We start from the raw sequence: 17,105 nt of genomic DNA on the forward strand, positions 1-17,105 counted from the left end.
ACTATGTCCAATTTCCGGAGGAACCGCCAAACTGATTTCCAGAGTGGTTGTATCAGTTTGCAATCCTATATTCAGCAATGAAGTAATGTTCCTCTTTCTCTACAACCTCTCCAGCATCTGCTGTCACCTGAGTTTTTTATCCTAGCCATTCTGACTGGTGTGAGGTGGAATCTCAGGGTTGTTTTGATTTGCATTTCCCTGATGACTAAGGATGTCGGACATTTCTTTAGGGGCTTTTTTTCTTTATTTTTAATTAGACATTTTCTTTATTTATATTTCAAATGATATTTCCTTTCCAGGTTTTCCCTCCAAAAAAAAAAACAAACCTGTTCCTTCCCCCTCCCCATGCCCACCAACTCACTCTGTCCCTCTTCCTGGCCCTGGCATTCCCCTACACTGGGCTATAGAACCTTCACAGGACCAAGGGCCTCTCCTTCCGGTGATGACGGACTAGGGCATCCTCTGCTATACATATGCAGCTGGAGCCATGAGTCCCACCGTGTGTGTGTACTCATTGGTTGGTGGGTTTAGTCCCTGGGAGCTCTGAAGATAATGGTTAGTTCATATTGTTCGTCCTAAGGGATTGTAAACCCTTCAGCTCCTTGGGTCCTTTCTCTAGCTCCTTCACTGGGGACCCTGTGCACCTTTTATAAGAACTTTGCAGTTTTCCTCACTGCCAGACTTGATTCCCACACTCATGGCTGCTAAGCAGTAAGCTGCAGCCTCTCTGAAGTGGAGGACCCATTTCAGAAGCTGCTGCAGAAATACACGTGTCTGTTTAGCTTATAGTTCACTGTACATTCACGATGGCATCCTATTAAAGTTTTTAAGGTTTTTTTTTTAATTTTTATTTTTAAAGCTGCAGCTAGTGGGGATGTAGCAATAAGGTCCTTGAAGAGCATGCATACAGTTATAGGTTGTCTGTCTCCTGTAGCAGGGTAAACAAACAAACAAAGCATGTTTCTATGTTACAATCTGAGCAGAAGCATCTTCACTTTCATAATGAGGATCCCTTCATCCAAAATTCAAAATAAGCGTTAGCTCCAAAGATTTAGAAAATAGAAAAATGTTAATGGTATTATTTTCAGCTTAAATAGGAAGCACACACTATTACCTACCATCCAACAAGCTTATCACATGTGTAGCAATGGAAATCTGAGGAACTGAAGGTTATGTCATAGGTGTAATCTTAAAAAGTGACTTGACAATAATGACTCCTGGTCTCTTTTGTGCTTGTTTGATTGATCTGCCTATCTATCTATCATCTATCATCTATCTATCTATCTATCTATCTATCTATCTATCTATCTATCTATCTATCATGTGTATGTATATATATGTATGAAGGCATATAAGTATCATGACACATATATAGTAGTCAGAGGAAAACCCATGGGTACTGTTCAGAGGCCCTTATCATTGATTTCTGTCCCAAATGAATATTTCTCTTGTACTATAAGACATATTACATGAGGTACAAATTAAGTATATTTTCATGCATTTTGTATATATACGTTTGATATTATGCCATATCAAAATGAAGAAGAGAGAAACAGGCTTTTATTTAGTTCATTATCTGAAATTCATTTACACTCTATTGTGTTTCTGCTTATGTACAGGTCTTAAACTTTCAGTTCTAAAGCCTAGAAAACACCATCCTTTTGTATCCACCAGTTAACCATATAGCATGGTGGCCAGTGGAATGGACACTGTGTAGATGGAAAGGACGCAGCCAGCACACCGTCTCAGTCCCACATAGCTGTACACAATTCCCACTGTAGTAGTCGGGACTTTAGGTGAATGGAGAATTAGAATGGTGAGAAGTAAGGCAGGATGGGAAACATGAATGAAAATGGACAGCATGTACCTGGTTTAAAGAGTTTTCTTTAAGGTGTTAAGACTTCCTCTCTAATTTCCAGTACAGGTAACTGGTTGAATTAATTTAGATTTAAAGTTCTGTGTAGTGTTGTGATGGGAATCTGAAGTAGAGAGGGTTTGGAACACTGAAAATGCTACCCATCAGCTGGCTGGGGTCCTCTTGCTCTGCCTTATGGCACTTTCTAATATTAACACCATTGTGTAGAGTTCTGGGACCTTTGCCTCCACTCTCATAACTGTTACAGCTTTTGCATAGGCATAGGAAATGGAGATCCCTCAGTGAAAACCATTGTCCTGAGCTTAGAGCTTAGGGCATTCTGTCATACTATATCAAATTGAAGAGGAGAGAACTTTTATTTAGTTCATTACCTCTGAGTCTCTAGCCCTAGCTGTACCAGTCCCCAAATTCTTCAGTAACGTATCTGAACATGGATCTCTAAATTTCTACTTTAGAAGTGGCTCAGTTCTGGTGATGCAACTGACATGCGGCATGTTCCCCAAAATGTTTGTTGAATGTGTAGGAATCATTACTATTCTGCCAGCTGAAAGGATAAGTGGCTGAGGAGCATGTCACTTAAGATAAGGTGGTAGGGAAATGATAGCCACAAGTGACTATTAAATTGAATTAGCTTGTCATAGGATATTTTATGTGCCTGAGTGACATTAAGTAATAGAGATCCTTCCAGAAGGGTGTGAGCTCAGGGTTTGAAAGATAGTGAACACTTCTCATTTAGCAATAGCTTGCTATTGGCTTGGTGGGAAGTAATTGCTGAAATGTATCTCAGGGTAGTGATTGTCCTTGTCCTTTATCTCTTTAAGAACGTCTTACCTGTCCAAAGGGCAGCGGCACGAACTCTGTGCATCTTTCTACGCTATAATCGTAAACAAGAGCAGAGGCACGAAGTCATCCAAAAGTTAATTGAACGTAAGCAATAATTTTGGAAAAAAGTTACTAAAATAATTGATCTTAATTATATCTTTAATGCATTGTATGTTATTCTTGAAGATAAATTAGGCTGATATTGGCAAAAACGTGGTGTGGGGTTTTTAATTTTGTAGGTTAATTTGTATTTGTCTTGGAAATCTTTTTGTCAAAATTTCATAGATGAAAATAGTATTTAACCAGAGCCGCCTTTTGTGAATTCCAACACTTGAGAAATTAAAATACATAAATTAAGTTGAAAGGCTAATTTCTACCTTGATGAAAAGGCAATTGGAACTAAAGCATGAATAGATTATTTTTAAATCTAATAATTTATTATACAATGCTGTTCTCAGTACTAATTGAATGAATAAAATGTAGGCTTATAATTTTTTATTGAATGGTGTTAACAGCACATATTAATGTGAATCTAGTGAGCTATAATGATTTAGAAACTAGGACAACACATGCAAATTTATTGTGATTTGTTAAGGGCTAAAATTGCGGCAAAAATCTTTCAAGTGTTAATTCTGGTAGTAAATATATACATTTGTTTAGTGAGTTTATTAGTCATTGACTACTTGGATTTGGCTACAATTATGCTTAAGTAGTTTTTTTTTTTTTTAAGATTTATTTATTATTATATCTAAGTACTCTGTAGCTGACACCAGAAGAGGGCATCAGATCTCATTATGGGTGATTGTGAACCACCATGTGGTTGCTGGGATTTGAACTCAGGACCTTTGGAAGAGCAGTCAGTGCTCTTACTCACTGAGCCACCTTGCCAGCCTGCTTAAGTAGTTTTTAATAAAGCTGTTATCCAAACTTCCTAACTACTAGAATGTACCATTTTGATCCAGAAATACCACATTTCAGGGGAAAAAGTATTTTATAAAATTCTTTTTTAAAAAAATTATGATCAGTGTGTTTTGATTTTTTTATTCCATGGCCTGTTTTAGCTCTGTTTTCATTTTGCATGAGAAGGGGATTTTACTTAGAGTAAGTTTCATTTTTAAAGATTCTGTTTGATTTTAAGTATTAAGTATTTAAGTATTAAGAATATTGCACACTTATGTAAAAATGAGAAAATTATGTTTTAAATATTGACCTACAGTACTATCAGTAATTGTGTTTACATATGACTTCTCCACTTCAGACACCTTTGAGGAAACAAAAACAGAATAATCAGTTTAGTTTTAAAAGACTTGGAGAGAGACTTTGTAGCCTGCGTTTGAATTAGTTTAAGTGTACGCATCCCATCATCCTGCTTTCCAGATTTAAAAAAGATGCATGTAGGCAGTGGTCACTCAAAGTGACCTCATTAGGGCCCTCAGCAGATAGGCAGTGGTCACTTATGGTGACCTCCTCATTCCGTCACCACAGGTCGTCCGCCAGTGGTTATTGATGTTTATTCAGTAGAGTAACACCCTTTCCTAGTTTTTAACATGTAACTATCATAGTCTACAAATCTAGAGCACATGATGACTGTTTTTCTCTTACCTATTATATTTGTTAAATAGTTTGCAGACAGAAGGAAACGTTGCATGCATTTTGGTGTTTCACTTGGTTACATATAATTCCCCACAGGAAATACTAGATTATGGTATTTTTGTTGTTTGTAGAGTTGGGCCAAGGAAAAAGTTATTGGAATAGACTTCGCTTTTTGGATACTTGTGAATTTATCATAGAGATATTTTCCAGATCATTTTTCTGCAAATATTTCTTCCTACCTGTTATTGAACTAACCCATGACCCAGTGGCAAATGTGAGGTATGTATCACTCTGCAACATTTGAAAATGTTGGATTTCTCTTATGTCCATTGTGGTAAACATTTGCAAACCCTTTTTCCTTTTCTTGTTTTTTTGAGACAGGGTTTCTCCGTGTAGCCCTGGCTGTTCTGGAACTCACTCTGTAGACCAGACTGGCCTTGAACTCAGAAATCCACCTGCCTCTGCCTCCCAAGTGCTGGGATTAAAGGTGTGTGCCACCACTGCCCTGCTCCTTTTTCTTAGTTAATCAAACAAGTAATGAACTGATGCTTGCTCTCAGTTACTTTTGAAGGTTGACTTAACAGTCACACATTTATGGGGTATAGCATGATAATTTAATAATTTGGATATTAAACATAACAATAAATACAGGTAGCTAACATTTTCATTTTCTCAAACATTTGTCGTTTCTATGTACCCAGAGCCTTCAGCCTGGCCTTTTAGTTATTTATAAAAAATATGATGGTTGTTATGATCTGTAGTCAACCACTGTTTTGCAGAGAGTACAAGATATTCCTCCTATATTAACCTAATTTTGGTAATCTTTGCCTACCTCCTTCCAACCATCCTTCTTGCTCATGACCACCGTTCCACGGGTCACCTTTTTGGCTTCCACATCTAAGTAGGACTGTGCAATACTTATTTCACTGTATGTAATGCGTTCCTGTTCATCTGTGTTCCATTCTCTGGTAGAGTGAGTAATTAATGTGTTTATATATCATGTTTTCTTTATCCAGTTGTCTGTTGATGGACATCTCAGTTGGCTTCACAGCTTGGTTAGCAAGTGTTTGGAATACAGTGTCACTCTCTCAACTGATATCTGAGATCTTTTGTCTTACTGGGCTGAGGAAATATTATTTGCATGCTAAGAGCCTTAACAAGTATTGCTTATCAAAAGCTCTAGTCCCTAATTTCAAGAACTTTATAATCTTGTGAGCCCATGAATCAATGTTTTCTAGATATGCTTTGGGTAATAAAGAGTGATTTGTGCTTTGTATGCTTCTCAAGTGAATGTTTTAACATTTAATTTACTGAGTTTAGACACTGTCAAGGCTGGGAAAATTTTATTGTTATTCAGAGGAACCATTTCTTCAGTGGCCAGAAGTGAAGTAAGTTTTCAGGAGAGGATTTGAGAGTTCTTACTTATAGTGTCCCCTGCCTCTGTGCTGAGCAGTGAATGAATTGGAGGCCATTGATGCTCAATGTTGAGAATCCCAGAGCTTTTTCACCTCTCCAGATGCACAGAATCAAGGAAATTTCCTATTGTGTAGGAAAAGCTTTGAACTGAAGGTCTGCAGACAGCATCCTGGAAACACTTGGAATGGGATTAGCTGCCTCAAGATTTGCAAAAGAAATAGAGAGCATTAACCTGGAGAGCACTTGATGAGCAAGTGACTCCAGCAGGTGTAACCGTCCCTTCCCAGAACTCACCTAAAGAGAGGCAGCGCTGGTGTTTAACAAAGCAGAACACCTCACTGCAGCCCCTTCCCTGGAACGGTGTTCACACTGGGATCTCTGTTCGCCTCGGGAGCCTCCTTGTTCTCTTCTTTACCCAGCTGATCTGGACAGTGGTAGGACCTTAGCGTGTTTCTCCTCTCCTCTCATTGCCCTTCTTATGATAAGCATCTCTCTCTCCTCATGCCTAAACTATCATCTTCATGCATCCTTCACTTTATCTCTTGCAAGGACATCCACCTGGACAGCAGGCTTACTGAGCCAGCTGCAGATTTATAATTCCCATTGAATTTCAAATGGGCATCCCAGACTTAATCTGTCTAGCATTTAGTGCTGGGGCTGCTTTGTCTGTATCTCTTCCTTTTGCAGGCCTCTGCATCTCTGGAAGCAGCCAGTTCATCTTCCCCCTGCTCAAGCCAAATCCTAAGTTTACCCTTTCTCTCTGTCATCCTTCCTGCAGTCCTGAGGCCACTCTGGTTCACAGAAGACCCGCAGAGTGCAGGCCTCTCTGGGTACCTTGGCTGCTGCTTCTGGCCCAAAGTGCTGTCAGCTCTTGCTTGGGGTTTTCTCTATTGTTTCTCTTGCCTCCTTAATCACTTATGGTCTAATGTCTAAACAGCATCTGGTAATTAGGAAAGTTAAGTTGGATCACTTTACTCCTCTGCTCATACCCTCCAATGTGTTCATTGCATTTAAAATAGGCGCCTGACTCCATACACTGGCTCACATGGCCATTGTCACCACTCAGGTCTCCTTCTAAGCTCATCTTTGCTCTACTCTGCCTCAAGGCTAGTTTGCTAATTCAGAGTATCACTGGGCAAGCCTTCATGATGTCCACAATGCTCTTTCAGACACTTGAGTGACTTGCTCCCTGGTTTCCTTGGTCTTTCCTTAACTATCACCTGTTGAGTGAAAGCATCACTGACTTCTCAAACACTGCCTTCCAGACTGACTCACTACTTGCTGGCAGACATCTTCTTTGTCCATGCATTCTGTCTTCCATGCCCCATACTAGAATGCAAATCCTGGTGGAACAGAGGATTTTGTTGGTTTGGTTACATTTTGTGTCTTGGTCTGCAGAATAATGAATGCTTTATAAACAGTGGGCACTCCACGCATACTTGCTGCATGGGCGGATGAAGGCTGAGGTTTCCTAAAGCTTGTCCTTTTTCAGTTGCACATCCCTGTTACTCTCAGTTATTAAACTCACTCTCATAACAGAATGAAACTTTGCTACCTGCTGCCCAAAGTGAAGTCAGCTTTGAAGATTCCTGCAGACATGCATCTCCTCCAGCAGTTAGAAATGTGTGTGAGAAAACTCCTGTGTCAAGAAAAAGATAAAGATGTCCTGGCTATTGTGAAGAAAGTAAGTGTGTCTCCTGCTGAGCCAATGAGTCTTGTAGCACGGCTGAGTTAACCTCGGCTTCCCCACCTCAGGATAGGTTAACAAGCTTCACAGGTGCAGAAAGAATGAATAAACAGCAGGGTGTGTGTTTGCTGCTGCTGCTGGCTACCGCAGTTCCTTCAGCGGGCATTTTTAAAGGGCCATCAGTTTTTATTACTCACAGCAGGAGTTCCCTGTGGGAGAGCTGAGCAACTGTGAGGTGTTTGTGAGCTTGGCTGAAATGATGACCAAGACCTCATTCCCTAGACTTTATAAGTGGTCACAATCAGGTGAAATTAGAGAAGTCATGTTCTCTAAGAGAGTGTGGGAAGACCCTGTAAGAGTGTGTTCAGTCCTCTGACATTGAAGGGGCTGAATCTAGAAACACTGGCTGCTTGAGAGCAAGCTGATAGGAATCAGAGCCCCCACCATGGATGTCTGGCATCACCCCAACCAAGCACATCCCTTTCTAAACTCTAATTTATGCCATATGATTTTGCTCTAGCATATGGGCCTGTTATATGGGTTGTCTGGAAATGTTGGGAAACTAAGATAGTAAAAAATGTGGGTTAGCGAGGTCAAACTTTAAAAATACTTCAGCTTTCAAAAGGTATACTTAATATGTAACTGATACTGTTATAAGATCAATAAAAAGATATGAATAGGTGTGACTTTGAAACACACTTTTGAATGTTTATTGGTGGTAAAAGATTAGTTTATTAATATGATAATGTAAACTCTTCTTTTTGAACTCCATGGGAAAGGAAGGGCTTTTTACAAATAATTGGTTGGCTGCATTTTCTTACTGTTGAATCAGCTATAATTTCTGAAACCTTTCCTTGTAGACAGTATTAGAGTTGGACAGAATGGAGATGTCTATGGATATGGTAAGTATACTCTATAAAGAGATATTTACATCAGCAAGAAGTTGTCACTAATGACTGACAGTGCTACTTTAAATTTTACACAGTTCCAGAAAAAAAATTATGAGAAAGATTTGTTGGATCAAGAGAAAGAAAGAGAAGAACTGCTGTTTTTGGAAATGGTATGTTGTTTCCCACAGACACAGTCCTTTCTTGTTAGCATTAGCTGAGCTTTGTTAGTAAACCTAAAACTAATTTATTTCAGTTTTATGTTCCATATTTCTTAAAAGGCTGAAGAAAAGCCTTGATTTTTTGAAGTTTTTATCTTCTATAAATTAGAAGAAAAATTACAGTTGAGAGTGTTTAGCAAAATGAGTTTCTTTAAGTGAAACTAACGTGTGAGTAACCATATGTATTCAGTCCTAGTTGAGACATTCCCACCTGTCCTGGCAATCCATCTTCAGCATCCATTCATACTCAGCATCCATCCTCAATATCTATCCATCTTCAGCATCCATCCTCAATATCTATCCATCTTCAGCATCCATCCTCAATATCTATCCATCTTCAGGATCCATCCTCAATATCTATCTGTCTTCAGCATCCATCCTCAATATCTATCCATCTTCAGCATCCATCCTCAATATCTGTCCATCTTCAGGATCCATTCTCAATACCCATTAGTCCTCAGCATCCATTTACTGAAAAGACAATCCTTTTTTTATTTTTAGTTATGTATTATGTATGTGAGAAAAGAGTCAGATCCCCTGGAATTTGTTACAGGTAGTTGTGAGTATGCAGCATGGGTCCTCTGGAAGAACATTACCTGCTCTTAGCCACTGAGCCATCTCTCTAGTCCCCTAAAAATACATTACAAAGGTTTGCCTGATAGTTAAAAGGATGTTAGAGCAAATACAGAAGTGAACAGTGGATGCTCATTTAAAGGACTAAAGCTAGTCTAGGCTAGTTGGGCTCTTATCTGCAGTGTTCTACATAATCACAAGCTGATGGTCAGCTAGCCTTGCAGTATCTTCTATGTGAAAATGTCATTTTCCTGACATCTTTAGTTTACAGTCTTAAGTGGTTTTCTACATATCAAACTTCAGTAAGATATTTTAAATATGTTTGGTAGACTTCTCTTTCAGACTTTTTAAAGAAAAATATTTTGTCATTTGACAAATAGGATTGAAATAAGCATGGTTAAATAACCATAGTTAGACAAATGTTCTGCTGATGAGAAACACTAAACACCTTGTGGGAAAGAAATGCTCATTATAGAACGATGCCAGAGTCACTGTTTTAGTTGGACAAACTCCCAAGGGCAATATGCTGTGATGTAAAAAGGCTGCAGAAACAAAACAAAACAAAACCCGGAATTCTTTAAGTGCAGCACCAAAGGAAAACCCATTTCTAAGTTTTTTTTTTTTTTTTTTTTTTTTGTGAGGTATATTTGTATCTTTAAAGCTGAGAGTTATTTTCTCCAGAACAAGCTCCCAGGCTGTACCTGTAACACAAGGCTTTGTCCCCACAGGAACAGCTAGAGAAGGATAAGCATCAGAGTGACGGGAGATTGGCCAGTGACAAAAGCTTGGAGAAGAAACGTGAGTGCTCTGGGCTCCGCTTCAGAGTTAAAGATAACTCGGAAAATCAGGGCCTTCTTGGGAGTTTCAGCCTTCAGCAGAGGAGATTAAGAATACATGCAAAATGAAGTTTGGGAGTAACTTTATTTAAAAGAAAAACTTTAGGCCAGGCAAGCTGTTAATAATCTTGGAGGTGGAAGATAGAGAAGAAAAGAAAAAGTCATGCCATTTGAGTTAAGCTGGAATAGAGGAGAACCATGGGGGAGACAGGAGCACATATGGTGGGAGAGGAGCCTCAGAGAGAGAGAGTGAAGCTCAGAGCTTTAGGGAAACCATGCTGAGGAAAGCAACAGGAAAAGCAGACATTTGAAACTGTGTGCCTGCAGCTCTCTGTAAGCAATGGCGCAGAAGCCAGGAAGCTGGGAAGGAAATGTATATTATAGCATTAAAGAGATAAGATAATTATTCCTCCCATCTCTTTATCAAGGCAAGTTATGAAGTATGATGGTTAGAGAACCTTTACCAGGTTCTTGATCAGCCCAACTGATTAACACTTAAGGGAGAGACTCAGGTTCCACATAAAGGTGGATTCCATTTTTTTGGCCTTGGGACTACCAATGATGCAGTAACATTTGTATCTTTGTATACTGAAAGACTATGCTGTTTTAATTTGGTAGGGGAAATTACTTTCTTAGACTTTTAAAAAAAAAGTTATTTTTGGAAATTGGCTGGTTAATGTGGTATAAGCATTGGGGTATATAAAATAGTAATAATAATAGGAATAATAATTATTATTATTAATTAATATTATTTAATTGATTAATAATTAATATTAATAATTATTAATTATTAATATTATTATTATCATAGGCTCAGAGTCTCTGGAAGGGACACTTAATGTTGGATGTCAGTTGTAAGGTTGTGGAGTAGATCTTTAACGACAGAGACTGAAATGTGGGAGTATATAAAGTAAGAGTATTTGGAAAATAGTGCTGATTAATAGAGATAATGATTTTATAGAAGTCAGATGAAATTATACAACTTAAATGAGTTTATTTTAGGCAGAGACTCCAGGACACCAATGCAGAGCCTGTCTAAGAGCATGCCCATTTCTGTTCCTGGACCCTCCTCTAGCACCCCATCAACAAGTAAGAAATGACTCTGTAGTATGATTCATACAGTTTTGTTTTTGAGACGGGTTTCTCCATGTAGCCTTGGCCTTGGAGCTCACTCTGTAGATCAGACTAACCTTGAATTCACAGAGGTTTGCCTGCTTCTGCCTCCTGGATATTGGCATGTGCTCTTACTAACTGGCTTATAAATTTTTTTTTAAGACAAATTAAATATATGGGTTTTTTTAGATATATATTTTTTAAGAGTATTCATTTATGTTCTTGATAGTGAAAGCAAAAATGGAGATTTATTCAATGTGGCTATATTGGGAAGAGAAGCAAAGATCCCATGATACCACCCTCCCTTCACTGCTGAGTCCACTTTCAGGGTCCTGTGATGAGGTTAAGATTTAATTAGAGGGCCATAGTTAATGCATATCTGTGTGGGCAAGGTCAAGGTGTGGTCCTGTCCATCCTTGACTCATTGTCTCTTCTGTCATCTGATCTGATAGATTGTAAATCTCTTTCCAGGAGAAAAATTCCTCTCTGCTTCCCAGAATTCAGGCTCCCTCTTCTCCCTGCAGGAAATTCCTGAGAGCATTCTAATTCCTTGAGTCCCACTGTTTGAATATTCTGAAGGTCAAAGGGTGAGACAGAAATGTCTGTGTAGAGTATCTTCATCCCTGCCAAGCTAGTTACACTTGTCAGTTTGAATGTGTTCTTAGCCTTTCCAGTTAATTCTCAGTTATTCTTAATGGGTAGTTTGAATGACAGTTATTCTAGTCAGCTCAGACTGAGGAGTAAAAACAGATCCTTCTGGATTTTTCTGGAAATGATGTGTCCTGAGGAGGACTTTGGGGTTGGAACTGCAAAGGGGGAACTAAAAACTGGACTTTTCTTCTTTCTGCTTTACTCTAGGCAAAGAAATCAAGAAATCCAAATTGACTCGAAGCCAATCTTTTAATAATCAAGCTTTTCATGCAAAATATGGTACCTTAGACAAGTGTGCTAGGTATGTACTGTCAGCTGTTTATTCTTTTTAGTTTTTCTTTTGTAGTCATCATATTTATTTACATGAAATACTAATATTACTATAATTAGAATTAATTTTGAATTTTTTTGTGGGCTGACAATTTGTCACTTCTATAAAGATTATCCCATTAACAATAGAAGGTGCTCACTATTTGTTAAAGCAGGTATCCGTGCTCTGTCAGAAGGCTGTTACCATGCTATCATGTGATAACATTACGGACTCTGCCCATCATTTATGAGAAAGGTGGAATACACTGTATATACCTCTTAACTTTCAGAAGGCTGTAAGCATGCTCTACTTGCCAGCAGGCTACACATGGATATGCATTATATCATTTCTACATGTAGAGAAACCACAGGCATGTCCCTCCCATGAGGGGTCAGGCTCTGATAGCAAACACATATTTGCTTTCCATTTATAGCCTAAGTCTAGATGATAGTTAAGGCTAGAGGAGAAGCAGAGTCATTGACTACCACTGTTTGTTATCTGTGTTATGCGCATACAGCTTTTAGACTTGTAGGTCCTTGGAAAAGCAAAGTAATCTTAAGAAAACATGAGATTGCCTGCACAAGACCTGTATACAAGGTTGAGCTCATTGGTTTTCTAGCATGGAGTCCCTACCCCTAACTGAGGGGCTCCTGACAGCTGATGTCCTCTTGGCAGGCAGAATCTCTTTTCTTTAAGATCGTGGCCCCTGGTGGGTCAACTCTGTTTTGGTGGATGACCCCACACCTATGGGCAGCACAAACTATACTTGATAGGTTGTTGGGCTTTTGTTTTGTTTTGTTTTTTAAGGAGGATATGAAGTTGGGAGAGTGTGAGGAGATAGGTAGGGGTGGATCTAGGAAGAGTTAGAAGGAGGAGCATAGGGGAAATATGGTCAAAATACATTATATAAACTGGGCAGTGGTGGCATATGCCTTTAATACAGAACTTGGAGACAGAGACAGACAGATCAGTGAGGTCAAGGCCAGCCTGGCCTACAGAGTGAATTCTAGGATATCCAGGGCTACACAGAGAAACCATGTCTCTAAAACAAAAAACCAAACCACAACAAAATACATTATATGAAATTATCAATTAATAAATACTTTATATTAAAAAAACACAAATGCCTTTAAAATATTTCTCAAGATAGAGAACACATTGAAGAAAATATGTTTTTTTCTGTTATCAGTTAGTTATACTTTATTCCAGACTTCCAGCTGTAGCTTTTGACATCACAGTAGACCTATGCATTTTCCTAGCCAATGGTATTCTCAGGATATAAAAAAAGGATTCTCACTAAAGATAAGCTAGTACCAGGAACATGTAACTGATCTCGTCTAACTTTGCTCAGCATCAAAGAAAATGTATAGTTTTGATGAAGCAAAGGGATTGCTTTTAAGTTGTAGAAAAGGTGTGTATTTTGAAGCATGAATGTAAAAATAGATACACACAATAGACAGATTTCAAAAGGAAAAGGAGAGGAAGGAGGAGGTGGAACAAGAGGAAGAGGAGAAGGAGGAGAGGGTAGAGGAGGAGGAGGAAGAAGTAGAGAGGGAGGAGAAAGAGAAGATAGAGGAGGAGGAGGAGGAGAAGAGCAGCATTTACAAAACAAGATTAAAACCCCCAAGTATTAGGTAACTAAGATTGAAAACTGTGGTTTTATGTTCTAACTGTTCACATTCTTTTTATGTTCACATTCTTTTTAGTAAAAGTTCCACCTTAGCCCACACGTCTTCCGTGTCAGGGCTGGTGAGGACGGCCATGCTGTCACTAACTGGTAAGCAGCAACGGAAACATGAAGTGCTACTTTAACAAACTATCACTCTCTTTAAGCAACTTGTCTTTCTAATTCTAGGTATGATGTTTTTCTTAAACATGTGTCTTTATCAAATCTTTAAGCAATTAAGCTATTCCTGTGACTGGAGAAACTGGGGTCCCTTTTTCCTAATTCTCTTAATAAAAGAATTTATAAGCCAACTTGAAACTTGAGGGCAGTATTATTAGAATTTAAGAGAAAAGCAGCAGGATAGGCAAGCTGTAAATCTTAGCAGCTGCCGGGAGAAGAGAAAAAGGCAAAGTCATGCAGTCTGAGTTTAGCTGGAGTGGCAGACAAGTGAGAAAGAATCAGGGGATCCCAAGTACCCGAGAAAGCACATTTGGGCTCTGGCTGGCATCTGAAAGAGACGAGAGAAGACAAAAGTTACGCCCCTCTGAGTCAGGAACAGGAAGTTGAGCAGACCCAATAGAAGCTCAGAGGGGCTTTCAGGGACTGTCCTGGGGGAAGGAATTCTGAGAAGAAAACTCTATTATCTCCTGTAAGGCTAATTATTCTTCATAGCTTCAAGAAACATGGCTTCCTGGGTTGTGGTCAAGAAGACAATGCCATGCTTCCATCCAGAGGTGGATTCCATTCTTTTGGGTAGGAGGCAACCATTTTCTCTTAATGGGCCACTAGTGCTACTTTACCACAGCAATTGAGGAAATACTTGGCCATATACTATTTTTTTAAACTATATCAATCAAGACTCAGAGCGTAACACTTATAAAGAGAGGAGAAGGACTAATGGTATGATTCCCTGCTGAACTGTAGGCAGACATTCACAGTAATTTCTATAATCCATTTGCTATCTTATGTGCCTAGAAGCTTGTTCCAAGGGCAAGAAGATTCATATAATGGCCAGGCTGTAAATATTCTAGTCACTGTGGGCTAGTCACAGTCACCCAACTCTGCCATTGCAGTGTGACAGTAGCCGTGGGCATTGCATGTTGAAGAAATGTAACCACCTAGGCAGGTGTTTGATTCTCTGAGTCTTTCTATGTAAGATTCTGGAAAGTCCAAGCTCATCTTTAATGAGGGAATCAGGTCTGTACAAGAGGAGCTGGAGGAGGGGTGACTCTGATAGGCCCAGGAGGACATTTGGTGATAGCATGTTTTCACATCTCGATTGTGGTAATGGCAATGGATTATACACATGACAAATGTTAATGTAGTACATTCTACTGTATAAATTATACCTCTCATAACCCTGACTTAAGAAGAGGAAAGAGCCCACTGTGTGCTGTGCTCTCTCCCTGGTGACCATCTTTCTGAGCATGTCAATATCTCTGCCTCTTCATTTCCAGATGACTCCTTCCGGACTCTCAATACCAGTAGTGTTCCAGCTTCCTTTTCTCCTAACACTGTCTTGCCCAGTACTTCCCGTGGGCCAGGTAACCCAGCTGATCCAAAGAACAGTGGAAGTAAAGATGCACAGCCCCGGAAGGCTACCTTGTGAGTACCAAGTGACCCACTGCTGAGTATGCTGTGTGGCTCAGGGCACCTTCCTTCCCTCTGCCATGCTTTAAAGAACTGAAAATGTCTCCAGTGAGGTGATGGCAGTTATACTGCGAGCTTCACTGTGTCAGTGTGTGGAAGAGGTCTTACTGTAACATCTAACAAAGACATTGTCTGCTAGGCATCTATACCTCATTAGTGTCCGATCACCTTACCGAGTGGATACAGCTATTGCCACTTTGAAATACCACAGCAGTCAGTTCCCTGGTGGCTCCCAACTGTCTGTACTGGGATCCAGTGCCCTCTTCTGGTGTGTCTGCAGAGAGCGACAGTATACTCACATACATAAAATAAATGAATCTTAAAAAAAGAAAAAGAAAGAAACAAAGAAGGAAAGACACAAAGAAAAAAAGAAAGAGAAAAAAAAGGAAAAAGGAAAAAGGGAAGGAAAGAGGGAAGGAAAGAAAGAAGGAAAGAGGGAAGGAAAGAGGGAAGGAAAGAGGGAAGGAAGAGGGAAGGAAGAGGGAAGGAAGAGGACCACAGCAGCACAGAACACAGAAGCGCGGGCTCAGTTAGCTGAAAGTATTTGTTGTCAAAACTTGTGCTTTGAAGTTAAAGATATGAAGGGCCTGTTTCTTCCATGACTTCTTTCTGTGTGCTATTTGCATCTTGTTTGAATTATTATTCTTTGAACACTTAAAAGAATATGGTACCCTGAAAGTCATGTTGACATTCCAAGGGCGCCCAAGCTGTAGTCCCAGCTTTAGTCCTGGCTTTGTACTTTCACACAGAGCACCCATTCAGATCACAGGGAAACTCCGAGACTCACATTTCCTCCTGAGTATATGCCACTAAACTCATGAGCACGTCCCTTGTCTCTTTCTTTTCCTTCTTCCCCGCCTTTCTCCTACCATTCTTCCCTTCCTTCCCTCCTTTCTTTCTGCTTTCAAGATGGGGCTTACCATGTAGCCCACTCAGGCCTAGAACTTGAGATCCTCTTGCTGTAGCCTGGGCTACATGTATTCCATTCCATTCAGAATTCAAAACTAAAGACATTAAGGAGTTCAGAAGACTGGGACAAAGTGCTGCACAAATAACCCTAGGACAGTTGATTCAGATATTGCAGTGTTGGGCCGGCCTGAAGGATGTTCTTTCTACAGAACATCTTAGCATTGTTAGGAGCCATGGGAGCACAGGAGGCATGGGTTGGTGGTCTGCAGCAGTCTGAGCAGGAGCCATGTACCCAACTCCAGGATGAGCAAAGCCACTGTGTATTGGTGAGCCTGACTTGTGGGCTTCTGTGCATCTGCCAAACAGCAGGTCTGGCCCAGAGCTCATTTAAGGGGCTCTCAGTTCCCATAGCCTGGGCTCTTTCTCTATTACCCGAGGCCCTATTCTTCTCCTGAGGAACATGGGGGCATCATTGAAACAAGCTTTGTTTTTTAAAGTAAAGACCACTGAACCAATATTTTATGGCAGCTTCCCTTTATTTCAAATACTTTATCTATTCTTTCATTGCTGAGCACATCTTTCCTTTTTGTGGACTGAATTTTCTCTTTTTATAACTGGTAGTTACCAAAAATGAATCTAGAATAAAGACCAGTGAGAACTCATATAGAGTCTGTACCTTTTTCGAGGGGTCTGAAGGAAGGCTTGCTAGCGCTTATAGCCAACGCATGCCTGGCTGTGCAGCACCTGGCTGTTCCACACATGGATCTAACATGCCCATTAGCTGGATGGGTGGTTGCCATCTACACTGGTCTTTTTTCAGTGAAGAATTATTCATAATTTAGAGACTGTCATACCCAAATTAGCAAGAAAAAAGTCCTCTTTATTTAAAATAGGC

The 17,105-nt window shown here is 39.7% G+C and overlaps 1 protein-coding gene across 5 annotated transcripts in view; it reads left to right on the plus strand.

Annotated features, from left to right (window-relative positions):
• Positions 1-17,105, plus strand: part of Ppp4r4 (protein phosphatase 4 regulatory subunit 4) — a 94,169-nt gene that overhangs the window by 70,674 nt on the left and 6,390 nt on the right. For all 5 annotated transcript variants that reach the window (XR_004114207.1, XR_004114206.1, XM_031356074.1 and 2 more), the window contains exons 15-24: positions 2,698-2,803; positions 4,423-4,570; positions 7,247-7,391; positions 8,255-8,296; positions 8,380-8,454; positions 9,804-9,873; positions 10,914-11,000; positions 11,883-11,976; positions 13,692-13,762; positions 15,109-15,256. Coding sequence is in view for 3 of the 5 variants with exons in the window: in XM_031356074.1 (XP_031211934.1) it covers positions 2,698-2,803; positions 4,423-4,570; positions 7,247-7,391; positions 8,255-8,296; positions 8,380-8,454; positions 9,804-9,873; positions 10,914-11,000; positions 11,883-11,976; positions 13,692-13,762; positions 15,109-15,256 (986 nt within the window). In the remaining 2 variants the exon portion in view is untranslated. The remainder of the gene's footprint in view (positions 1-2,697; positions 2,804-4,422; positions 4,571-7,246; positions 7,392-8,254; positions 8,297-8,379; positions 8,455-9,803; positions 9,874-10,913; positions 11,001-11,882; positions 11,977-13,691; positions 13,763-15,108; positions 15,257-17,105) is intronic.

This window comes from Mastomys coucha, unplaced genomic scaffold (genome assembly GCF_008632895.1).
Source record: "Mastomys coucha isolate ucsf_1 unplaced genomic scaffold, UCSF_Mcou_1 pScaffold6, whole genome shotgun sequence".
NCBI lineage: Eukaryota > Metazoa > Chordata > Mammalia > Rodentia > Muridae > Mastomys > Mastomys coucha.